This window comes from Erithacus rubecula (genome assembly GCF_903797595.1).
Source record: "Erithacus rubecula genome assembly, contig: SUPER_Z_unloc_2, whole genome shotgun sequence".
NCBI classification, from domain to species: Eukaryota; Metazoa; Chordata; class Aves; order Passeriformes; family Muscicapidae; genus Erithacus; species Erithacus rubecula.
The window spans coordinates 708,042-734,162 of NW_027635860.1; the positions used below are offsets into that span (position 1 = coordinate 708,042).

General features: G+C 42.5%; 2 protein-coding genes across 3 annotated transcripts; one reads left to right on the forward strand and one right to left on the reverse strand.

Moving 5' to 3' along the window:
* Positions 1 to 340: 340 nt before the first annotated feature.
* FNTA (farnesyltransferase, CAAX box, subunit alpha) lies at positions 341 to 9,383 on the reverse strand (the record flags this gene model as incomplete). Its single annotated transcript, XM_079331299.1, has 9 exons — positions 341 to 1,049; positions 2,556 to 2,727; positions 3,219 to 3,281; positions 5,594 to 5,742; positions 6,062 to 6,188; positions 6,858 to 6,962; positions 7,794 to 7,908; positions 8,461 to 8,546; positions 9,241 to 9,383. The coding sequence occupies 9 exons, from the start codon at positions 9,381 to 9,383 to the stop codon at positions 918 to 920; spliced, it is 1,092 nt and encodes a 363-aa protein (XP_079187425.1). The 3' UTR covers positions 341 to 917.
* A 3,684-nt stretch (positions 9,384 to 13,067) lies between these two features.
* On the forward strand, positions 13,068 to 24,536 carry FUT10 (fucosyltransferase 10). Of its 2 annotated transcripts, none has more exons than XM_079331258.1 (5): positions 13,068 to 13,206; positions 15,136 to 15,339; positions 16,069 to 16,354; positions 22,207 to 23,042; positions 24,288 to 24,536. In XM_079331258.1, exons 2-5 carry the CDS (start codon positions 15,259 to 15,261, stop codon positions 24,510 to 24,512), a joined length of 1,428 nt encoding a protein of 475 aa, XP_079187384.1. In that variant the 5' UTR covers positions 13,068 to 13,206; positions 15,136 to 15,258; the 3' UTR covers positions 24,513 to 24,536. The 2 variants fall into 2 exon arrangements, with proteins under 2 accessions (XP_079187384.1, XP_079187385.1); XM_079331259.1 differs by having other exon boundaries at positions 13,078 to 13,206; positions 15,133 to 15,339.
* The last annotated feature ends 1,585 nt before the right edge of the window (positions 24,537 to 26,121 follow it).

The following is a 26,121-nucleotide window of genomic DNA, read 5'->3' on the forward strand; positions in this document are numbered from 1 at the left end:
ATTTTTCTGGTGCAGGTATACATATCCCCCAGGATTCTCAAAGCATTTTTCCTGTCTGCGCAGGTAAGAATTCAGGGCTCCACTGAATATATCAAGTATACTGAAAGTTTCTGGGATATGAATACTCCAGTGCAAAAAAATATCTCAATGAAACAGAATCCAATACTTACACAATGTAGGATACCGGTGAAAACCTGAGAAAATCCAAGCTGCTTTTCCCCTGGCTTTCACGAGTATCCCACAATACAAGGGGATATTTCATCTCTATTAGTATCTGAAAAGAACAAACTATGCACTTACACGGACCAAAAGAAACACATTAAAAAATTCAGACAAATGCTCTAAGTTATCTATTTTTATTACAAAATTACACTTGGTGTTAATTGCATACAATAGCATAGGCTGACAGTGACACACAGCTGCTCCCATATAAGGCAACAGCTGAGGTGCCTACTTGCACTAACCAGGTTACTTTATATCCCCATATAGCTGAGTTACCTGCAGTCACTACTGCAGCATGTGATGAGAGTGTTAAGAACCACAAGTTGGTAAGCCAGGACATAATAAATTATTATAGTGCTTCACAGAATCATAGAGTAACTTATGTTGGAAAAAATCTCTCAGATCAAGGCCAACCTTGATTAATTGAACACGGCCAATATAATAGGTAGAGCTTTATGTATTTTTAGTCAGGAACTGAAACCTTTACTTGGTACATTTCAATAATTAAGCCTTAGTACATTTCTTGACTGCACCTAGAGCTGTCACCAGTAGCAGAAGCAACTCTGGACTAAACAGCAGTCTGCGTTCCTTTTTCATTGCAATACCTACAAATGGACTTCAAACTTGATGATGACCCTACTCAGTATAGCTTTAGAACAGCTTGAGAGCTTAACACTGTTTTCTTCCATCTTCAGCTACTGCTCTTTATCCACCAGTGTGCTGCTCTGTTCAATGCCTGAACTGTGCTTGCTCTTAAGGGACCTTCCAATGTATCTCCAGTACTCTTTTCGGATGGTGTCTTTTTCTTTAGCCAGAATTTCACACAACTGTGAAAGAAAAATGAGAGACTGGAGTGTTAAACCAAAAAGCTTACAGAAATGCACACAACATATATTTCAGACTGTATTACAAATACGTTTCTGTGCAACATTTGTTTTATTCATAGGATTTGTAACTGTTTAATGACATCAAACTGACTACAACCCCAGTTGTAGCCAACCAATCTGGCACTGCACAAAAATCCCTCCAGCCCCATTTCAGTTGTAGGAGCCTCCCTTTGACTCATTTCCATGCCTACCACTCACTATCCATGCCGGCCTTATGCACCCTGTAGTAGAGCACAGTATACTTCCTGAGAACCTTGAATGTCTTTTAGTCATCCAACAGGCTGTAAACCACTTAATTCCAAATGCTGGAGGATCATCCTCCTCTTGAATCTTTAGTACTCTCAATGGACTGACAGGAGATCTTTTATTTCTGTTTTTTTCCTCAGCAGACTGTGCCAAAAATGTTCTTCATGCAAGTCAGTAACCTTCTCTCATGCTACATTAAGAGTGGTGCAGATACTTCTAGACGTTTGGGGCTTTTAAAATTTTTGCCTGTGTAAGCAGCATAGTAGAAGCCAATACTACTTACAGGACAAGCTGTATAAATTTTACACAGTATGAATACTACAAATGTTTCAGCAAATTCCCTTTTATTATGCAGATGACATTTGCCTTACTCCGTGAAATGGAGTTCAGAAATTAAGAACTTTAAAGCCTAAATAGAGAAGTCAAAATCAGTGAAATAGTAAAAAGGGGACATGAATCTAGGAGGTACAACTGCACTTATTTACAATCTGGTACTGGAACACAACAATGGAAAAGTGCTGGGAAAGAACAATGTTGGAACACAAAGATTCCGGGCAAAACTGCAGCTCTAATTACATCAAGTTCCAGTCAGTCCCACAGTGAATGGAAAGTGTTCTTGTAAAAACTGCACTACCAACTGCACTAAGGAGCAGCCAAGTATGAAGCTCTGGGAGATATACAACATTGCCAAAAGTAATTTATGCTTTGCAGGAAGTGGTGCCTGGCATTTTTTACTGATGCCCCAGTGCCTGCTGGCCACAAGCTAATTCTGTCAACTTTCTTAGAAAGAGCTAAGAAGGACTAAGGGAGCTCAGCTGAGGTTGTTTGGACGTAGATATTCTGAGAAAAAAAAAAAATCATTAGCCTACAGAAGAGAGTGAGTTAATGCCACAAAGTTAACATTGAAAACACCTCAATTGTTCAAAAATCTTTCTTCTGCAAGTAATATTAGAGACCTTCCTTCACTACCAGGTGAAGAAAATTTAAGAGTAATTTAATAACTGTCAAGTTATTTTTTATATTTAAATTAATGAGATCCTTGTGATTGTCTGTTTTTAGTGTTAAGCTCTTCATAGACTTCTCATGATTAACAAGTAAGATGTCCTATTTATGAAAATTAATCCCATTTTGTCAAGCTATAAAATCAGACAGGAATAGACAGTATCCCTGAGAAGAAAAACCAAGCTCTCAAAAACATACCTCTAATGCCTTGTTCAGTGTTTCTTCCTTGTTATCACACTGGTTTTCTAGCATATCTTCATATATGTCCACAAGAAAGGCAATCAGATAGGGTGAACTGTGACTGGGCTGTAAATTCAACAACTCTTCCAGCAGATTTGGATATTTAGAAAGACCACGATCCTGTAAAATCCTAGAAGAGAGGTTAATAGGCTTGACACATAATGATGGGAAACCTGGTGTAAATAATTGCATTTTTCATTATGATTCCTTTACTTGAAGATTAGCTTTGAAATCAGGTTGCAAATACAATTAAGTCAGAAAGTAAGCAGCATGCAGCAATAGTACAGCCTCATGTTGTGGTATAGTTTTTGTTCAACTGAACAGGAATTAGACTGCAAGCATGCTCATTATTTCCTATCTATGCTTTTTAACACACTAACATTACAGGTCAAGTTTTTAAAAACACGCAAAGTCCTTCCACAAAAACTACAGGGCCAGAAGCTTAGTGAAAAGTTACAGAGAAATTAGGTTAGAATATAATAACACCTTGTGACAGTATCTGCCTGCCTGCTTAGGCACACTACACCTGAACAAAAAGCACAAAGTTCTTTTCAATTAAACAGTAGGCATCAGACATCTTCCACTGATACTCTCTTTGCCTCATGGAGAAATACACCTCACCCTTTTAAGTAGTTCCAAGCACTCTCATTATGTGGCACTGCGGTGATCATCTCAAGAGTGTACCTGCCAGAAAAAGATAGTAAGTCATGAATGCAACCAATAACAATGCAGTTAGAAATCACCTCAATGTGCTTAGAAGCTCCCAAATGCATCTCTCTAGCCTATACTACACCCTTTTTGCACATCATCTTACCTGGGTAGATCAAAAATGGCTCACAATATAATCACCAGGAGTCTCAAAGAGGCAAGACACTATGTTTAAGATTTGTGTTCAGTTTGCTGAACTTTATAAAATAATTAATCAGTTCTCAAAATTATTAGCAAATCCACTGAGAAACAACATAGTATACTCTCCTGGTCTCTTAAGTTTTAGCTTTCATATTTTCCAGATTCTGTACTGCATTAGTATGTAACTCTGAACTTCATATAAAATGTTAGCAAATTCTCTTCACAGTTTAGTTGGACAAAACAATTCTTTTCCGGCCTGAGAACCAAGGACACGGACACAGCTTCAGGCCCAAAAAGTGTAAACAACAGTGGATTGAGGAGAGCAAGCTGGGAAAATGGGACTTCATAACCTGAAGCTGTAATTGGATAATTAGCCCAGTATGTAAATGTACCAAAACTTATAAAAGTGTGAAAACTTGTGACATGCCATCTGTCTTGGGTAGAGCCACAGCCAGGCTCTTGCACTGCCCAAGGTGTATCCCCTGAAAGCCTTTCAATAAATATCTACTTTATTCCTTTAAAACTGTCTAGCCTCTGTTCCAGGTAGCCTCTCCAGGCCACACTGGTATGCTAAAGGAGAAACTTGTACCTTGATGCTCAGAAATGGCAAGGCACTGAAAACAGCCAGAATAACTGAGTTCTCTTAATATGACTGCAAGTTGTATGTTCTGTACCTATTTGCAGAATGTTTTTCATGAGGCTGCACTCAACTAAACCCACAGAATGGCAGAGCTTGAGCTTTCAGCTCACACAACCTTCTGCAGCATTTCTGTGAAAGCAGCAGTGAGTCAACTGCTGTAAAAACAAAGCAACAAAAGGCACCTCCGATACAGACACAAAGCATCTACACAAAGCAGATTATCTTCTGGATTTTCCCAGAATAACCAGGCATTCTGATGATTTTCAGAGGCTGCAGATACTAATAAAAAGTTATATCAGGAGTACTACAAAAAAAACCCTACAATTGTAACTCTTTTAACATTCTGCAGACACTATGACAAAGACTGAGTTTATAAACCAACAAGCAGTTCTACAATAACATCTGGGAAGTCTTAATCTTAGCCGGTCTGGTTCTTACGATGGTACCAAATTATCTTGAGAAGATCAAGGGAGGATGAACAATCTAAATTCTGAAGAGAAAAAGTTGAATATAGCCAAGTCAAAGTCATGGAAATGTTTTAGATTCACTGATCTACACGAAGAGTATATGGAAGATGGTGAAGGCTGGGATCCTCTATGAATAATGTACCAAAAGACCTATTCAGAGATTCAATCTTTCTTCTGAAAAACAACTCTATTAAAAAAATCACAATACTTTAATTTCTTCTTCACTTTTGACAAATACCTTCTCATAACCCTAATCAGCAGTCTGGGATGTGAAAACCATATGAAGAAGTTTCTCTTGCCCAGTTTCTCTTCAGTTACAAACCTGCAACCTAGAAACAGTGAGCGCAGAACTCTTTCTGCTGAAAACTAGCCATCTCACAGAGATAGCTCTCTTTGTGCCAACCACATACTCCTGAAAGCTTTCTTTTTCCAGCTGCATCAAATTCCTCACAAAAGGCAACTCCTCTTCCTACAATCCATATTCAGGTTACTAGATTGGGTTGCTGTATTGGGTTTGCATGGCCTGTTTTCTTATAGCAGGGGAGTAGGGGCAACTTCTGTGTGGCTTCTAGGAGAAGCTGTCAGAAGCTTCTTCCAATGTGGCCACAGCAGAGCAGAGTGAGAACAATGCAAGAGGAACAATGCTGCACACACGAAGGTCAGTGATGAAGGAAGAGGGGGGAGGTGCTCCAGGCACCAGAGCTGAAGAATGCCTCTCTTCTCAGACTTTCTAGGAGTGGAATACTAATGAACAGCACAACAGTGTCACAGATTTTCTTAGCTTGTCCCACTGTAACTAGTTCACCATAAACCCCAAAGTTTTGTTTGCATAATAAACAGCAGGTCAGAAATACAGACTCATGATAGCTTGCACAGGGTAAGCAGAGCTTGATTCAGTCTAACACTTCATTTGCTACCCATGAGCATTAGTCCAAGAAGTGAATAAAAATCAGGAAACAAAGCCATGGGGACTGTGAAAGTATTCCATTGCTTTCATGTAATGGAGACTGTTTAACATGAGCCTGAAGAGCATTACTAACCGGACTTCTCTGTCTAGGACTGCAGGGTCATCATAGCCAGTGGTGTTGAAAATGACAAAGTGCCGCTGATTCCAAACAGAGTTGTTTCTCACATCTTCTCTCAAAAGCTGGTCTACATAGTCCAGTTCATTGTCCCATAATTTGAACTCCTACAGAAAGGGAAGAGAGAGTATCACAATCAAAAATTTTTATTTTTTAAAATACATTCGTGTTCCTAAGTTGCCTGAACATCAGATAGAGCCTTTTTTTAAGAAATAGGAAGTTCAAAGGAAAATAAGTATGGGTGAATTAGAAACATGCTACACTATTCAGTGGTACACAATGCTATTAGCTCATCATTAAATTCACAAACACAACAGTAAGTAGGCAATGATCCAATCATTTAAACTCATTTTCTAAAAGGCAAGTTCTGCCACATATTTAAACTGCAGGTTATTTAAAGAATGAAGAATTCTGTGGATACAATACCTGAATAACCCATTGTCTGTGTTGCCAGGCGTGGTAATTTTTGGCATCTTGATTAAGAATGTCAGCTATGAACTCAAGCTCTCGGGATGGATCCTGCAGCCACTCAACCAGCACCCGTCTGTGATGCCTAATGATGAAAGGAACAAAGTCTAAATTTTTTTTGTGAGTGGATGGTCTATATGAAAACAGCTTATAGCAAGTGCACCCCTCAGGAAAAAAACATCACTTGTTAAACACTTCAAATGAAGCATACCAGAACATTTCACTTGGCTCTGGGAAATGCACGATGCATATTTATAGTATAAAAAGTTCTAATCACACAAAACACAATGGCCAATCACCACATTTTAGACAAGTAATGGTCACCTGAAACAACATACTTCCACACTTATGGTGAAAGCCTTCAGCAGAATAAAGTTTTCTAGTTCTACATAATTCCTCTAGCAATACCAATACTGCTCTTTTGCCTATTCCCATTCATTTTGGGAAAAAATCAACAACAGGCAGGGAAACTCCAAAACACAATAAGAGAAAAAAAATTAATTTCTATTTCTTCATGGTTGCCTTTGCACAAGTATTTTTTTTAACCTGTCAGACTTATTTTGGTAGTCTAAAAAATAAAATTAATAAAATCAAGACCTGCTTAGCATGTCATAATCGTATGCTTAGAACAAATATCTCAAAGAAACTCTGACATGATGCAACTCCATTTAACTCCTCCACCGCAACTGGACAATTTACGAACCAAATTTTATCTGCAAAACCAGTAAGAACAGACAAGAAGGCTTGATTTTACCAGACTTGGTAGTTCTTAGGCTGATCTTCAATGATAGCTGTAATGTACTTAAGTTCCTCATGTAGATCCTTTCCCAAAGACTGCAGGAGGACTCTCCGGAAATGCCTATATAAAAGTCAAGCATTTGAACACTGCAAAAGGAATTTCCTAAAATTCACAGAGAAGAACAGAGAACCACATTTTTTTTCACAGTTCTTGTAAATGATATTGAGCTAAAAACAGTGCAAAAAGCTAAAATGAATGCAGAATCCTGAACCACATATCTAGTGACATTAAAGGGTATTCAATTATCGAACAGTGGAGAACTAGAATATGGCTTGTTGCAACAATACATTATCTTAGGTTGTAACAATCACACTCAAATTAACCTGTACCCACCCTGGTTTTCTGTCACAGAGACTAAGACTCCTGTGCTTGAAACAATGTAAACTTTCTGACTTCATCGAAATTAGTGGAATGAAGATATACAAGAGTTACTTGTCAGCATTTGTGAGTTAAAAGGCCCTACCTACACAGTAAGTAATACAGTAACCTGGCAGATATTTTAAAATGCACAATTTAGTGGATACACAAATTATTTGGCGTAAAGTTTTTATGCCTCTTCCTGAAGTTAACTAAGGGCATCTTCAGCATTTTGCCACGGACACATTATCAGGTAAGTGGCCTAATTTTAAAGAGAAAAAGATTAGCCTTTTTTGTGGCTAACCCTGACCTTGACTGGTAATATCCTTAAAGCCAAATGAATGAAAATCACTGAATTAAAATGAGGCATGGGAAATACTGAACAAAGGTTTTCTTTGAAAGCTCACTGTAAAGCTACACTACTCCTCTGTGTAAATTCAACTAGGCATGCCCTGATTCAACTAACAAAACATTAAAGAATTAAAAGGTAGGCAGTTGAATGGCCACAGAAATAATCCTAAGATTACTACATACCATACTGTGTAGTTTGCAGCATTTAACTCAATGGCATCTGCTGTTAACTTGAAAGCTCTTTCGCTTCTCTCATCCCTCTGCAGAACAGCCCGGAAGTAATCATAGACATCTCGGACTAAATAAAGAACAGCATCTTAGCCAGTGGCCTGAATAGGGAGTCAGGTTAATGATCCTTGGAACTTGCTTCCTATTTTCTGTGCTATCAATCCACCTCTGAAAAATGACAGATACCTATTGATCTGACAAACATTTTCAGCTGAGATCTGTGTGTGATATTAGCACACCACAAAGCTGCACAAGTATGTTAGAAATGCATCATCAGAATAACAGCCAAAACAATCGTAAACAGCCTGTGCTGCTTACTCACACTACTTCACCAGCTGCAAGAGCTTCATATTTTGCTTCCACCTGTGGGCTGGAAAGGCCTTTGTGACACGAACCACACTGTCTGCTATATTACCTATAGCCATAGGATTTTAAAGGAGAAGCTTGGCTATTAACATCACAGGTGAAGATTCAGCTTCAGAGGTGCTTGGTGAAAACACCACACACAAGCACCCTAAAATAATTAAATTACTTTCTTCACAGTATCACTCTAGAAAATGTTATCCAAAATATGAAGTCTTGTTTCAACAATGGCTAAGGGCAGAATATATTTAAGACTTACATTTTTCACTGTAGATGATCTGAACAACAGGATTTGGCCCATCATTTTGAGGAACAGGTTCAATATCAGCCCATTCCTTCCTGTCCCTGTAAATACATGTTTTTGTGTTTTCAATGCTTCTAAAAAGCACAAAATGCTACTCAAACCGTAACAAGCATAAACTCGCCCAGTAACACATCCTTGCTCTGAACAGTCCCTACTATTTTAGCTACATTATTGTCTGTAACACAGATCAGCATATAAATAGGTGAAGGTGCCCCCAACGTAAGACGGACACGGAGCTGGTGGAGCAAATCCAGAGCAGAGCCACGACGTTGAAAAGAGGACTGAGGCACCCTTACAAAGACAAACTGAGAAAGCTGGGGCTGTCCAGCGTGGAGAAGAGAAGGCTTTGTGGAGCCCTCAGAGCAGCCTTCCAGTATCAAAAGGGGCCTACAGGAAAGCTGAACAGGATTTTCCGTCAGAAACTGTTATGATGGGACAAGGAGTAACGGGTGCAAACTGAGAGAGGGGAGGTTTAGGTTACACATTAGGAAGAGATTTTTTGGCTGTACGGGTGGTGAGAGACTGGACCAGGACGCTCAGAGAAGCTGCGTATGGCACCAGCTCTGACAGCGTTCAAGGCCATAAGCTTGAGCAACTCCGATTAGTGAAGGCGTCCCTGCCCCTCCCAGGAGCTCCCCATTCCTCCGGCCCCAGCTCCGCCACTCCGCGCCCCCGCGCCGCGCCGCGCCGCCAGGATCCGCCCGGCCCCGGGGGACCGCGCCGCCGCGGCCCTACCTGTACAGCACGTAGCCGGCATCTTCCCCGTCCTCCTCCTCCTCCAGCAGCTGCCCGAAGCCGCCCTCCGGCTCGCTGGTGCCGCCCTCCGCGTCCCCCTCCGGCTGCAGCTCCACCGCCGCCGCCCTCCCGTCCGCCGCCATGGCTCGGCCGCCGCTTCCGGGCTCCGCCGCACACCAGGCGGGGGCGGGGCGGAGCGGGGGCGCCGCTCCACAGCGCCGCCCCTGGCGCGGAGGGCGCGTGGCGCGGCGGCGGGCCGGGAAGCTGCCTGGGAAGCTCCCGCCGCACGGTTCCCTCACGGAGAGCTCACACGGGGGAGGGAAAACACGCGGGGCGCCATCTTAGCTTCAGACAGTCTGACAGGACACGGCAGAGGGATCTGGACACTCCAGGTGAAACTGGAGGAGATTTTGAAACGGCCGCTTCTAACGAGCGGGTGAAGTTGGAGAAGACATCCAACCCAGAAAGAGCTGGGGTTGGTTTGTCTGGGGAAAAGGAGGCTCGGGGTGACCGCATCACTTTTCAGCTACCCTGTAAGGAGGTGTGAATCAGCCTCTTCTCCCAGGCAAACCAGCCACAGCCGTAGGCGTTTCTTCACAGAAGAGGTGATTAGACATTGAAATGGACTGGGCCGTGGTCTGGCTGACAAGATGGTGTTCTGCCATAGGTTGGACACGATGATCTCAGAGGTCCTTTCCAACCTAAATGGTTCTGTGATCCCCTGATGTGGTGATGGTCAGCAGGGCAAAGCAGCTGAGCTGAAAACGGTGGTGAGAGAGCGGCTGATCCAGTGTAGGGTTTGTAATCTGGGGCATTTTGAGATGCATTAGCATGGAGAGGATTGAAGGTCGGCGGAGCATGTGCACGAGCAAAGGCTGTGCATACACCTGTATCTGTGCTGTATTCTCAGGGAGATGGGAAATGGTTAAAGTCTTTAATTTTGAGCTGCTCAGTTCAAAAGGGCGGTTGTGTGTGTCATGTGTTTTACAGTGATTTTGTAGAAAGAAGAATGGTGCCACGGCGACCATGAGGGAGTGTAAATGTACAGCCACAAATCGGGACACAAGATCCAGGACAGCGAAGAATCAGGCTCCTATGCGGTTCTTGTGTCACTGAGCAGCTTTGTCTCCTTTGGGAAGTCACTTGGACTCTGTGCTTCCTTGTCTCCCTGCCTTTTCTTCTGTCCTGTTTTATTCTGAGGACTTCATTGTTCCTGCCAGGATGTTTGTACAGTGACTCTTTAGAGTGCATAATGTGGTTGCTGCTTTTGGGTGTTGCAGTAATAGAGACTATACTAATGTAATGGAGGATAAAAACCAGAGAAATCTACTGAAAGGCTACTCTGAATAACAGGACTGTGAATACAACAGAAAGGAAATAGGCATATTTAGAGATATCTAGAGACAGAGAAGATGCCCAGCAAGACTTACGTGAAAGAAAAATATTCTAAAGTGCAGAATAATAGAAAAAAGAGATGAAGAACAAAGGCATAAAAAGAAACAAAGTGTATTAAAAAGAGATCAGAGGAAATGTGTACATATGAATGAGAGAAACCTCAAATGCAGTAAATCCTGTTTGTAAGAGACAGAGCAGAAAGAAAAGCTGCTGTTCCTGACCCATGGAAAGACAAGTTGCATTGTGAGTTTGTTAGATACCAACAGCTCTTCGTGGACAGAGGGCACCATGAGACACATGGAAAAGAAATCTGGTTTAAAAATAAATCTTTAAGAAATCTGGTTTATTAGCTTTGCTATTTGAGCAACAGTTGTGGTTTTTTTGGTCATTTTCATCCAGAATTCCTACGTGGTGATCTGGCCCTGCCATTGCTTATGTTGGTATCATCTTTACCATCCATTTAACATGGATTACAGACAAGCCAGATCCTGCAATAAGAGCTTATTTCCTCAGAGTGGCGTAACAGGACAAGGAACAAAAGTGAGCCTCTCTGATGCCAGCCACTGGATTGAGCTGGTTGAAGAACAGCTTGCTTATGGCATGGGATGGACAGCAGATCATACAGCTATCCCTCAGGACTGTCCTCAGGACTCACTTCTGCATTTTCAGTCTGAAGCTGTGGGTTATTGTGGCTGTGGACTGCTTCTAAAGGTTTGAGGGGCAGTAACTGAGAAAAGTCAAGCCTGCTGAAGGAAGCTGAAGCATTTTACAATTACGTTTTGTCCTCATGAGAGCAATTTAGGAGTCTGCCAGCTGAGGAAATATGAAAGCCAGGAATATAACTTAAGTTTAAAATTACGGACTAGATCCAAATCCATTGGGATCACAAGAAGTCATTCCATAAACCATACCAGGTCTCTGATCCATTTCAACCACTCAATTTAATTTACTGAACTACACACTCATTGTGCCATGCTAATTTCAGTCCTTGCAGCCTCTAGGCACTCTGAATTAGGCCTGAAAAAGCAGGATTCTGCTTTTGCATGAATCTGCCTTGCAAAATAACACTTGGAGGTTCTTGCTGCATCCCTCATGACTTAAACTGAGTGGAGATCCTTCATGTTTCCGGGTTGAGTATCTGTAAACACACTTCAAAGATAATATTAAAACCCAGCCTGAAAGCTTCTACTTAAAAATATGACTCCAGCAGTTAAAACCTTTATGAGGAAGCAACAAATAGGACATGAGCTGGAATTAATCACTGAGCAAAGACTGGAGCATAAATAAATCTGTATGTCCCAGCATTGTAGTGTCAGTTGCTAGTTTTCATCTTAGGAGGGGACTGAGAGAAATTTTCTCTCTGGTGCAGTCTGTGCAATCAGAGGTGGGTGTTGCTCCAAAGGGGCTACTGGTAAGAATAGCTGTAGTGGAAAGGGGACAGACTCAGTGTGGCAAGGGTTATGGTCACTGCTGCAGGCGGCTGGATTCAGGTTGCCTGTTGGGTTCCCTTCTGATCCTCTCAGGAAGGCTGCCAGCATTGCATACCCAGAGTAAGGAGATGAGCTGTGTGCACAGTATTTCTAGTTTTCATCAGTCATGCATTTCAGCTGAGGCACAGGTGTCCCGTCTGCCTCCTTCGGGAATTCTTCCTTCCTCCACTCCCTCAGGTAACCAGCCCTTGCAACCACCCCTGCCTGCAATGTCTGGGTTAGAAACAGCAGACACAACACTTTAAAGTGTTTTTGTGTAGACATGAGTAGCTGTGGAGAAGTGTGTAGGTATCAGGTGTTAATACAAATGTGTACCGATATACGAATTACATCTACAAGAATGGGTGGTTCCTAAGTCCCTATCAGTAAGTACGGTCTCTGCTCTAAGTTATTAGAAACAGGTTTTTGGAGTAAACACCTACAAAGAGCAAGAAGTGCACAGAGTGTTTCCCAGCTTCAGGAAGGCCCGAGCGGGCAGCGGGACCGTTCCCTGGTCACACGCGGCCCATAGGGAAGCCTCGGCAAGGCTGGATGCCAGGAAAGTCTCGGCCGCGGGATACCTGCCGCAGGGACGAGGGATGCGTTCCCTCGGCGAGCGCTCTCCCGGCTCCTCGGGGCTTCCCAGCTGCTGACGCATTTCTCTTTCTGACTGCCCGCTGGCCTCACGCAGTCAGTGTAAGGTCAGGACAGCGCCAGCGCTGTTGTAAAAGACCCCCCGCAAAACCGCAAAGCGCGGTGTTAATGCAAACAGCTGTAGGAATCAGTGTCGGGGGCGGATTTATTTTTGGGAATTGGGTGAGGTCTTGCAGTGCGGGTTTGCAGAAGAGCAGCCGGGCGCCGTGGAAGCGATGGCGCGCTGCCGGCGACCGCCGCCCCGCGCTCCCCGCGCAGGCCGCGGGCCGCCGGGGCAGAGCCGACCCCATCCCCGCCCCGCGGCTGGGCGGAGGGAGCGCGCACCGCACCGCCCCTCCCGCTCCCACCGGGGCGCCAACAAAGTTAAAAAAAAGCGGCCAAACACCCCGAGCCCCCTCAGACCCGCCAGAGGGGCCCGGCGGCGGTGCGGCGGAGCGAGTTTCTCGGGGTGAGTACGGCGGCGGCGCCCGGCCGCGGGATGCCCGACCCACGGCGGGAGCGGGGCCGGGGCTGCGGGGTGCGCAGAGCCTCGGGAAGGAAGGGGCAGCTTTTCGGGGAGCAGCCAGTTCTGAGCCCAGAGAACTGCGGACACACAGAGCTGGAAGGAGAGGCGGCGGGGAGAGCTGGCAGGAAGTTTGGAAGGATTTGCAGGGAGCTGCTGCTCCCGCAGGATAGCGTGGGGTGGTGATTTATCCTTCTTCCCTCACGTCCTCAGGCCCTCCGCTCAGCGTGACAGCGCTGGGAAAGCGTTGGAAGGTCATCCTTGCCAGTGGAGCCGGGGCGGGACAGAGCCTTGCCTGGCCCAGCGCCAAGTGCTGGGCAGAAGTATTGCGTGTGGGCACTGCAGACGTGGAAATGAAGCCGTGATACCTTGGGTCAATAGCACACCCATGCTGTGGGCAGTTCCCCCTCTAGAACCAAAAAATGTGGTGATTACTACTACTCTTTTACCAGGGTGGGGGTTGGGGAGGTTTTCAGTGGATCATCAGAATCTTACTTTTTGCTGTGCACTGGCCTGGTAAGATATGATGTTAAAAATACTGTCCAGCTCCAGGCGTGCCAACACTGCAGTGGGCAGAATCCATCCCCTTCCTCTCCTGGTGCCCCTTTTTGGCTGTACTTCAGGAGGCGCAGAAGGTGCAGAGGCTTTATGGAAAATCCTGCCTGATCTGAGAGGAGCTTAACTGGCAGCCATGCACTTTCACACCCACACAGACCTTCAAAAGCAGCTGGCCTGTGCAGAGCAGAATTGCACAGCAGGGTTTCATGTCAGCTTTTGCTAAAGAAGCCTTTTTGATGTTCGAGGGAAAGGGATGAACTCATGTGTCAGTGGGAGCAGAAAAAGGATAATTTTTTCCTTTAGCTGTCAACACCTACAGCAAGCAGTAGGTTTGGGACCCATCCCTCTTTGTCAGGGCTTTAGAACTTCTTGATTGGGATTAAGATGGGGGAAAGCTGGCAGAAAAACCAGCATAAATTTCATATTCATATCTCTGAAAGAGAGGAGCTCTAAAATAGCAATTTATTAAACATTTTATGCATGCGTTTCTGCTTTCTGAGCTTTCAGAACACCCACATTTGCAAACTTTACTTCTCTGTGTGGAGTGCTACAGTCCTATCTTTCTATCATGCTTTATTTTTGTTTTCCAAGACATGGCTGGAATTTTACAGCTTCTCCTGTTGCCAGGAGTTGGGAATTTTTGTGCAGAAACATCCATCATGTAAGAAACAGTAGTGTTCTCTGAAATCTAAAAAAAGCATTGGGGAAGGGAAAGTTGTTTGAAGAGAAGCAGACCAGCACAGGTACAGATTACTTGGAAAGGGGGACTTGTTAAATTTAACTGGGTTTAGGTATGGACAGAGTTTGTGTGTGTATTGTGTGGTTTCTTTCTCTATGCATTGGACACAGAGCATATTCCATGGGCATTCTTTATGATTGTGAAGAAAAGTCCCAGAAGACTGACATGCACTAAGACCAAGGCCAGGTAGATGTATGCCTTTTCCAGGACCATTTTAGAGATTGCCTAGGGAAGGAAAATCTTCCATTGCTTCCCTATTTCTGAGTCTGCTGAAAAGAATCACAGCTTAGCATCTGAAACTCATGAGAGCAGTGGCCCTCCTCCTCACACTGTCCTGAGCCAGTACCATCAGCATTCCTTACACTGACTGCAAGGAATGAGAGGATGTCCTGGATGACTACAGAGAGAGTAGGTGCCTGGAGCTTTGTGAGCAAGAGTGCTGTCTTGTGCAGGCTGCTTTCTGGATACCTGGCTGAAAATGTGACTCTGGCACCCACAGAAGGCTGTAGGTAGACATGAAACTAACCAGTGAGCTTTGAAGGAGCTGTCTGTGTTGATGCTCTTCTCTTTTTCAGCAGCAGTCACCATGAAGAGCTATAAGGATAAAGTGGAAAAACCCAGCAGCAGAGAGTGAAGACTTTGGACAAGCTGATCTTCCTAATGCCTAGATGTAACTGCTTTGGCAGGCCTGGTAGTGCAGCATGATTAGGATGAGGAGGAAGATACTTTGGGTATCTTGCTTCTGCTTTGCAGCTGCCTTTTTCCTTGTGCTGACACTCCAGGTACATGGGGTACAAGATACAAGGGGGTGGGGTAGGTGTGTATGAGATTGCTGTCAAAGCAGGACACAGCTCTGTCAGATGAGAGTCACAACCTGTCAGATGTGAGAGGTGACAGACATTTTCCATACTAGTCTTTGCTTCACCAGAAGTTGCTCTTTCAGCAATGTTGGCCGTGTGGTGATCGCTGACTCTGGCAGTGACATAACCCAGAATCATAACCCCATACCTTTCTTGTATACATTCTCAGCTCCTGGAGGAGTTTCTCAGGAGTGTTGCAACATAACCATGCCATGTTGTGCTGCCTCTATCCAGCATTCTCTTTTCATGTGGCTGAAATCCTTAGGCTGGGGGGCAAGGCTGGACCCATAGAAAACTTCATGGGTTTGTTAACAGCTTATTTTCAGTAGAATCCTGGCTGCTGAAGGGCTGTTCTCTGTCCTGTGCATTTTCCAAGGATTAATTAGAAGTTGTATTGATAAGTCACCTGTGATGTGGCCATATCTCACTACAGAAATGTATTACTTGCCTTCTCCTTGCAATCTGAGCTTTTAAAGCTTTTGCTGTTCTGACATAAGATGATCTGATGTCTGCAGTTAGTGAAATGCATCCAATTTGATTGACAGAAATGTAACATAGAATTAGTGCTTGATACTTAAATTCTGGCTTACAAGCAGATGTCCTGGCTAGTGACAGTGACACATTGTGATACGGATGTTTGTTTCCCTGAAGGTTATCACCGAACTGGGCAATTCAGAGAATAAGGTGTCAGTAATCTCCAGTTTGCACAGCAGCCCATTAAAGCCTGGGGAGAGACACGCTTTTCAGTTTAAGATGCAGGAACTCCACAGCAGCTTCAAGACAGAGTCTGATGTAAATCACTATCCTGTCCTGCTCTGGTGGTCTCCCCTGACTGGAGAGACAGGGAGATTCAGTCAGTGTGGAGAGGACGTTTGCTTCTTTACTATAAACAGGACCTACCAGCACAATCAGATGACAAGAGCATTTCTGTTCTATGGTAAGAATCTATTTGTTTTTAAAAGAGTAGCTTTTCCTCCAACTTAGTTCTTTCCCTATAGAGATTAAATATTCTAGGTGGCAATGACTTAGAACAGGAAATTTAGGCAGTTATTTGGACTGAACTTTGCCTGGTGCTGAATGCCATTACACGTGCTCTGTAGAAGTACTCTGAAAAGTGACCATGCACATCTGTGGTATGACTGATGCCTTGTCTCATGTTGCTTTCCAGTTATGTAAAAGCTGGATGGAGAGATGGGGACTTCAGATGGCTCTTAAGATGCTGTTTATTGCCTAGACAAGGTTACAGCAGTTGTGGGTGTGGGTGGCCTGTAGCTGCTGGCTTTAGGCAAGCCGTGTGTCCTGAAGCTCTGTTCCATTCAGTTACAAAGCATTATTTCTTTTTTTGCTGTGCATTTTATTACATAACAACTAATCAACACTTTTACTATTACTTATAGCCTATCATAACTACTAACATGACCATATTCATGTTACTATTTTCTAGTTACAAAAGATTAATATGTTACAATTTAAGCTAGAAGTTGTTTTTCAGTTTTTTGTAGTGGAAAATTCTGAGATCTTTCTTCTCTTTGCAACATTGGTTTTCTTGTTTGTCTGTGAAAATATTTTCGCTTGGTAAAAACATCTTTTGTTTGAGGTGGATTTATCTTTTGCTCAGAGTCATAAAAGCTCCTTTCAACTCACTTGCTTTTTGCCTTTTTAGTTACCCCATAAGACTGGCTCAGCAATTCTTTTTCTTCTATATCAAAACTTGCTGTCATTTTTATTCCTTCTTCAGATTCTACATTCAAAGATCTTTCTGTTATACATACATATCTTTCTGTTGTACATACATTTCTGTCAAACCCTTATCCTTCCCAACAAATTACATGTACTCCCTATTCATGGGAGAAAAGACAATTTCATGTCATTGCCAAGGCATTTAAAGACAGTCTGAGATCAAGCCAACTTCTTCCAGTCTTCTGGCTTGTCACCCCTAGCAGAGGTTCTGCAAGGCCTTTGTTGCACTTGTGCAAGTCGTTTGTCTAAAAATAATGTGCTCTCTGGTAACACTGCAACTCCCCTGGCTCATGTGCCAAGAAATTGCTAGCAGACTCTAAAGGGAAAGTAGTGAAAGAAACCTATTGATTCCATATGGAGCAGCAGCCAGTGCAACGTTCTGGGCTGCTCTGGCTCTGCCAGAGACTTCCTGTTACATACACTGTGAGTCTACAAAACATGAAAGATGCATCATTTAAAAGTAGACATTACTTCATCAACTTTGTTCTTTTCCCCCACACAGTTGTTTCTGAAAGAAAACCTGTGTTTTAGGTGGAAAACTGAATTCAAATGCTTTTCTCTGACTGGTATGTTCAGATCTTTTGTCTGGAAATAAAATAAATCAGGATACTGAATCTCGTTCTCTCAATCTGAATACAGGTGAACTAGAAATATAGGAAAGAAGGTCCTTAATCTTGGTTGTTAGCAGTGAAATAAACTTCTCATCACTAATCTTTTTAGATCTCCAAGTAGGTCAGCTTTGTCAGAGAATATAGTGGTTAAGCATGAAAGCAAAGGAATAACAGCAAAGGAATGAGAAGCTGACCCATTTAAAGACAAAGAAGCTGGATTGCATCACAGGAAATCTGTAAAGTCTGGTGGTTTTGGTCTCTGGGAGTAATTTAGTTTGTCTTTTTCAGCATTAGAAGGATTGCTACTTTTCACTTTTAGCAGGCTTCTGGACAGAGTTTGCCATATTTTTAAAAATTTATACTGTGAATAAGACTCTCCCTGTAGCATTTTTTTATATTTTCTTTTTCTAGTGATGCTGGCTATGAAACTTTTAAAAATAAGTGTCAAAACATGCAAAATTGTTACTTATTTTTAAACCACAGTAAATGATCATGCAATGCCAAAGCAAAGAGAGAGTTTTTCTCTCATTCTTTTTTTCTCTCCCTCTTCCCCCCTGCCATGATGCAGTGAGCTGTGAGTCTGCAAAAAGGTGTATTTTGCTTTTACAGATTTTTCCCTCTAAGAGCCTGCTGAGTGAAAACTTGAATTTCTGAATTTCCGTGCCAGCACTATATCAGAGCACAGTTTCACCTTCCAAAGAAAATGTAATAATTTCCCCAGTACTTGATCAGTAAGCTCATCAAGAGAAGAATGTACTGTGCAAAAAATGTACTGAAAGTACTGTGCAAAAATACAGGGTGTAGATGTTTTCCAGCAGAACTGCTTTGTTAGGAACACCAGTTTTTATGCAGCTTTCCCAACTCACTGTCCTGGCCTGGGGAGTCCCTCAGTGTAGGTGATCAGTCAAGTGTCACCATCTTCTGTTTCAAAATGGGATGTGGCATCCCCTTGCTAGACTTTGTCTCTGCTTTTGGGAGGGATTCCCAACTCCACCTTTTTCAGTGTCACATAATTCATAGAGTGTAGTATTTAGCATGAGTTGCCAATTTGAGTGAGTCAGCATGAGCTGGATATGTCAGAGCCTCAGGGGTGTTGTTTCTAGGAGAGGAGGATGTCCAGTTATTCTGTACTGGAGCACTGAGTCCTTGGAGTATGACTTCTGAATGAAAGTTGTCTTCTAAAATGCATAACTTCTCCTAGCAGCATGTATCTTTCTCTTCTGCATATCTAAGATTTCCAAATTAATAGTTAGGAAGTGAAGTTGCTCATAATTCTAGTCTTGAGACGCATTTTATTTCATTGTATACTTACTTAATTCCTTCATCTCCTGGGGTAGAGAGTATGCTGATGTTGTCTTCCCTTTAATCCTTTTTGTCTTCTTGCTGGACTGAGATTGATTAGGTGTTGTATTAAATTCAGTCATTCTGATGTGCTCTGATCTGTACTGTGGGCCCCTTATTTCAAGAAAGACATTGAGGTGCTGGAGCATGTCTGGAGAAGGGCATCAAAGCTAGGGAAAGGTCTGGAGAAGAAGTCCAATGGGGAATGGCTGAGGGAGCTGGGGTTGTTCCCCCTGGAGAAGAGGAGGCTCAAGAGTGACCACTGTCTACAACTCCCTGACAAGCAGCTGTAGCCAGGTGAGGGTTGGAGTCTTCTTCCAGGCAACCAATGACAGGATGAGGAGACACAGCCTCAAACTGGACTAGAGAAGGTTCAGATTGGACATCAGGATAATTTTTTTTCATGGAAGGTGTTGTTAAACATTGGAATGGATTGCCCAGGGCAATAATGAAGTCACCATCCCTGAGGTTGTTCAAGAAACAACTGGTCATGGCATGAAGTGCTATGGTCTAGTTGACAACATGGTGCTTGGTCAAAGGTTGGACTTGATGATCTTGGAGGTCTTTTCCAACCTAAATGATTCTGAGATTCTGTGATTTTATAGTGTATCTTTCTTTTTCTTTGCCTGACTTTGCTGTCTCCCAGTTTGGTAAGTTTTATGCATTGCCTTTTTGTCTTTCTCTCATTCTTGCCTGTTTCCACCCCTTTTCACTGCAATATTACCTGAAGGAGGGAGGACCCTTGTAAAAGACCAAGCTGCAGTGCTGTAATTTCCATCCACAACATTTCATTATTGTAGGTATGCACTGTTACTTCTCTTTTTAGCATCACTTAGAACAAATTGTTTTCAAAGCCAGATAGACTTTATGAATTTCTCCATGAGAATTTGATTCAATTTCAGTTTTCATCATCTTCTGTGACAAAATAACACATCAAAAACAAGACAACACGTTAAAAGCAGAAGAAGCAAATAACATTTTTCATTGGGTGGCATAGCCTTTCATCTTTGTAGTGCTAAGGACTTAGGACCTGAGTAGAAGACAGAAGGTTGATGTTTAGTGGCCTTAAGAAAACTCCACCTGATGCTCCTGAAGGATCTTGCTGTCTAGGAGGTTTTTATATTCCTGGCAGCTAACTTCTGTCTCTGCTGCAGTAATGAAGTCTCATGTTAGTTTTTTAAGGTCATCCTTGGAGTCATTTTGGCACGCTCATGCAGCTGCAAGGACCACTGGGAATTTTTAAAAATCTGTGTATCTTAGTTTTTAGATCAGTATTAAGTGTAAGACTTCTGCTAGCACCCCCTTCTTTTTGCCATCAGTGGTTTGAGGTCAGGGGTAGGATGGAGAGTGAAAAGTTACAAATACGAGTGAAATGGTGTTGTGACCCACCTCTGAGGGATGGTAACTGAGGTTCCTGTTATTAGATCCCTTGCATGAGTAGAGTGAAACAACTCTGAATGACTGGTGTGTATATATATCAGCCAGGTTTATTTCAAAACAATTTAATTGCAGTGGAAAGGAGGTATGTGGCTCTTCTGATTCCTTCATATAAATGTATAAAAATCTCATGAATAAAATATTTAAGGAAAAGAAACAGAGAAAGAAGAGGAAGAGATAACAGGAAGGAAGTAGATAGTGAAGAGGAAAAATATCACCTCTGATGGATCCAGTGATAATTCTTGGTCATTGCAATTTTGATGTCCATGATAGGAGTAACAGTTGCAGTCTTCATTCGCTGAGGGTAAGGGCCTGCAAAACAAAGAGTGTGCTGGGTTATATACATTTAAATTGGCATGGGAGCATCTAGATCCCTTCCCAGGGTGGAAATGTTTTGTGTCTGATGCAACAGTATGAAGCATGTGCAGTCTTCTGATGTAGAGTTCCTGATAAGAACTTTGGGGTACTTTGCCACTGGTTGTGGTCCATAGCACCCTGTAGAGATATGGCCACTGTTTGACCCTGCTTCTTGTGACTGTGCATCTCTGTCTTAGGGTGAAAAAGGGAAGCTGGAATGGAGAAAGCATTATCCTGCCTCTGCTGCTTACGAGACATTCTCCTTAGTTGGTTTGAGCACAACTTGTTTTAAGACATTGTATTCCCGATTGTCCTAGATGCAATCTCCATGGAGCTTTCTACACAAAGGTTGGGTTGCTGCAGATGGTAGTTTATCTGAAGATAAGAATTTGTGATGTTTTCTAAACTAGCTCTTCAGTGTTAGTTTCAGTTTTTGAACCTCTCTTGCTTGATAACATCAGCTAGAAGTTTTGTATGTTCAGTGTCTTTACTTAAGTAGAAAACAGATACAGTTCTAAGACAGTGAGGAAGTGCCTTGTTCTGAGCCTTTGAGGAAAGTCATGTAGGTTTGTCCTAAGGCTTCTACCACAGTTTTCCCAATTTCTGCACTTAACTGTTTTTAGAATTTAGACGTCATTCTTCTTCAACTATTGGCATTACTTTGAGGAGCTGTCTCCTGCCAGAAGCTACTTTGATGTATCTGGTAGACAGTTAAGATACATCACCTCTTAATTTTCTCTTTGAAAACTTAGTAGTTAATAGTTTGGCTTCCTAAGTCTCTACAGTACAATGTCTTTTCAAGACTTGAAGTAATTATTTTTTTCTCTTTAATCCTTCCCAGGATTTCAGCATCCTTTTGGTTGTTTTATTACTAGAACCTAATTGAGTTCTGCAGTAACCATTTTCCTCACATCACACAGGGAATGCCATCTGTTTCCCTATTTAGAGAACCAGGGAATTATTAAACATCTTACTAGTCTCATTTCAGTGCATTAAAATATGTAATTCCTATTGATCTTTTGAAATGAGAGGCCTTTAAACTAGTATGACATGAAAGGAAACCAGTTCTAATATTAACTACTGATCCCACTTTTCTAAATTCTTCTGCTGTGAAATTCAGTTTTATCTGTCAGTATGCTCTTGTGCTTTTGCATTAATTGAATTCTTTGAAATAACTGCCTTTTAGTTTCAGAAATGTGATGGTTGTAGCGCTGATACTGAATTAAAATTAGACTTCTATGTCATTCTAGTTAGAGTCACATGACAAATAAGAGCAGGATGAACATTGTTTGCTTTTGTCTAGGAACTGACTTCAGTATAGACAGTTTACCTCTCCCTCGTAAAGAATATCATGACTGGGCCCTTTTCCATGAGGAGTCACCAAAAAACAACTACAAACTCTTCCATGAAGCAGCCATCACCTTATTCAACCACACTGCCACGTTTAGCCGCCACTCCCACCTGCCGCTGACCACTCAGTACCTTGAGGGTGTAGAGGTCCTGAAGTCTCTGAGGTTCATGATACCACTGAGGATGAAAAACAGCCTGAGGAAAAGGCTTGCACCCCTTGTGTATGTGCAGTCTGACTGCAACCCTCCTTCTGACCGGGACAGCTATGTGCGTGAGCTGATGTGCCACATTGAAGTAGACTCTTATGGGGAGTGTTTGCATAACAGAGACCTTCCTCAGCATCTCAGAAATCCAGTTGCCATGGATGATGGAAACTTTTTAAAAATACTGGCACAGTACAAGTTCATTCTTGCTTTTGAAAATGCTGTTTGTGAAGATTACATCACTGAAAAACTCTGGCGGCCACTGAAGTTGGGAGTGGTGCCAGTGTACTTTGGGTCTCCCAGCGTGGTAGACTGGCTTCCTAGTAACAAGAGTGCAATCCTGGTGTCCAGTTTTTCACACCCTCGAGATCTGGCCCGCTATATCAAAATGCTGGATGCAAATGATGAAGAATATGAGTCCTACCTACAATGGAAACTGAAAGGAGACATTTCCAACCCAAGACTGCTTAGAGCAATGAAGGAACGCAAGTGGGGAGTGCAAGATATCACCCAGGACAATTACATTGACACCTTTGAGTGCATGGTTTGTAACAGAGTGTGGGAAAACATCAGACGGGAGGAAAAGGTATGTGTGAATTTGCGTTTGTGTCTCAGAGAGGCTTTAAAATGGCACTAGGGTCAGGTTTATCCCAGGATGTTTGGTTACCAAATTTCCAGCTAGCTGACAGCCACACTATTCCAGTGCCTTTGAGTTGTGTGTTGTTGTGTAAACAGGTGCTGGCAGAAGGTGCAGGTGCACATCCAGAACGTGTGATCCTCATAGTGCTGCAGTGCAGTGTGTGAGCACATGACATTGACCACTGAGCTGTCAGGGAAGAGAATTTTTTCATGTTGCAAAAAGTAGCCTAACATGTTGACCTTCTTCAGATAACCTAGAACATTTGGAAAGAGGTTGCCCAAAATGTTTGTTCTCTGTCCTTGGAGGTGTTTTAGGACTGAACTCAATTTTGCCCTAGGCAATAAGATATGATTTCATCTGTTTTGGAATAGGGAACTAAGCTAGAGATCCCTGTCTTCTATTCTGTCTTGAGTACTCTATAACTGTCAGGTTCTGTATTTATGTGGCTACATTCAAACTTGTAATGACAATGTGCCATTGTCTGCAGCCACATTTGGTGACTAAACACTGAAACAGTTTTTAAGCCAGGTTGTGTGTTTGTGAGAAGCCGCATTTTAGTTGATCACCATCTGAGCAGTACGTTAAATGGTCAGCCAGTAAAAGGGAGATGGAGAAAACTTTAGAAGTTATTAAGGTGAGCTGAAGTGATGAGAATTGCAAACTGGCAAGCATTATACTTAACCAGACTGCTGTTTGGAACCAGTGCACATCTGGAGATATATTCTCCCTTTGAGTTAGGAATACAGCCATGGAAAGGTAGAGAACAGATAGATGCAGATATTCCTTCCCCGTGCTTTTGTGCCCATCTAGTTAATAAAATTATGAAGATCAGCTTACTTTCCTGGCCAGATTAATGGCTTTTTTTTCCTTATAAAAATAATCTCATTAAGTGTGTGCATATTTGAGATCAAAACAGAACATAATGATGAAAATATAACTCCTTGCCTTGTAATTTTATTTTGTGTGGACTGGTGCTGCTCATTTGCAGCCAAACATTATCTGAGACTCAGCATGGCTTGTCAGCATGAATGATCTTGTCCCAAACGCGTAGGGGAGCCTTCCACAGGGACATGGGTAGAGCCTGCAGTGGAAAGGAAAGTGAGACTGACATGATTTGACAATTTACTAATGGTGTAGCACTTTTCTTCTCTGTTTGCCTGAATAACCCCTTTTATTTGTCTTCATTGCTAGGGATGGCTGCCCCAGAGGTGGGAGGCTCAGGTTAATCATCTGAGCTGCCCCAAACCAGAGGCATTCTGGTTCTCATCCTCAAACCCTGGCTGGATTTCTCTCCAAAAGATGTGGATACCAAGCTTCGAGCAATCCAAGAAAGAAGCCGTGGCACTGAGGCACCTGGTGGAAAGAAACAAGAATTTTACAGCTGAAGAATTTTGGATGCTTGTATTCAAAGAATAAACATAATGGACCTATAAAACAGAATGACTTCCTCATAGGAGTTCTGTGGAATTTTCTTTTGCAGGTGACCTTATAATTTAGTGTTAGTAACCATGGGAAGTAGACCTCTGAGACTGAATTTAGTATTTACACTGCTCAAGGGGCACTAAGAAATGCTAAACAGTAAAATCATTCTGCCAGGTAATATATGCACATATATATATGCATATATTTATATTTAGAATGATTTATATTAATTGTCGTTTGTTCAAATGTTTGAACATTAAGACCCTGGTTGTCAGGATTCGTAAAGCTCAGATTTAAGCACACAGCTCATTACCCTGAAGCAGATGGCTCTCCCTCCATCTTTTGATACATACCTGCTTGGTCTCAAGACCCCTTTTTCCCCAGTCCAGGACCCTCCTTTGCTACATTGATAGCCACAAGGTGCAGAGCAGTTGACACCATTGCACAAGTGCAGCTTTTGTGCTGCTTTGGAGGTAGGCTAAAAACTTGGGACTAGCTCAGTGTCCCTAGCTAGCTGTTTATTATCAAATTTCCTGGCATCAGCAGAATGAAGCAGGGACTTGGCGGGCTTTGTGTCCTGACACTGAGTGCCAATGTAACGTACATTAGTGGCTGGCACGAGGAAGCACCATCTGTCAGTGTCCAGGGACAGATTGAATGAAAAACGTGCTGGCTCAGATTTACCCACCATCTTTTGCTAAAAATAAGCAGAGCACATGAGTATCTCTACTCCCCAGAAAGAGTATCTCTACTCCCCAGAAATAGGGTTGGCTTCAATCTGACTTATCTTCTTGCCTTTCTGATGATATATTTGAATTATGATGATAGTACTTGTATCATGTATAAACATGAAATTATATGATTAAAAGTGCAGGGATAATGCAGAGTCCATTGGTGCTGAAATCTTCAGTAGGCCCAAGGAGAAATAGGCAGCCTTTCTGTTTTAGCACACAAAACCTCAAATTATTTAATTTGACAAAGAATACAACTTGATGATCTTAGTCATCACTTGCCTGAAGACACACCTTTGCCTGTTTTTCAGACTGTTGCAGTTTTCTTCCCAAATTCTTTTAAATTCAGTCTGTGGAGTAGTCAACTTTCACAGATTCTGTGAAAAGGATCTGCAAAACGGCAATAACTGTGTGGAGCCATTCAGATGGGTGACACTCATTCATACACATGCCCATGTATGATGGCACAGGCAAATGGAATTACTAATCCAGGGTTCTTTACATTGCTGAAAAGGCAGATTTTCACCTGTGTGATAATTTCCATGGAACTGTTCCTTGCACCAGGCTATTTTAAAATTTCTGTCAAACACAAATAGTGGCAATGGAGAAGGATGTAAATAGCATTTACACCAAGAAATTCAACTGCAAAATTTACTTCTCTTTTTCACTTTTTCCGCAAGGAAAAGTTTCCTCACCAGAAATTTCCTCATCAAATAGCAGACGAATTTTTAATTATTTAATTATTATTGTCAAAGGCAAGGTGAGTTTTGTGGCCATGAGCAACAGAGCATTGGTCATTAGTATCAGTCATTGTTTCTATGAGAATATATTTAGTTTTGATTAAGCAAAATACTCCCACTGAAATTTCCCAC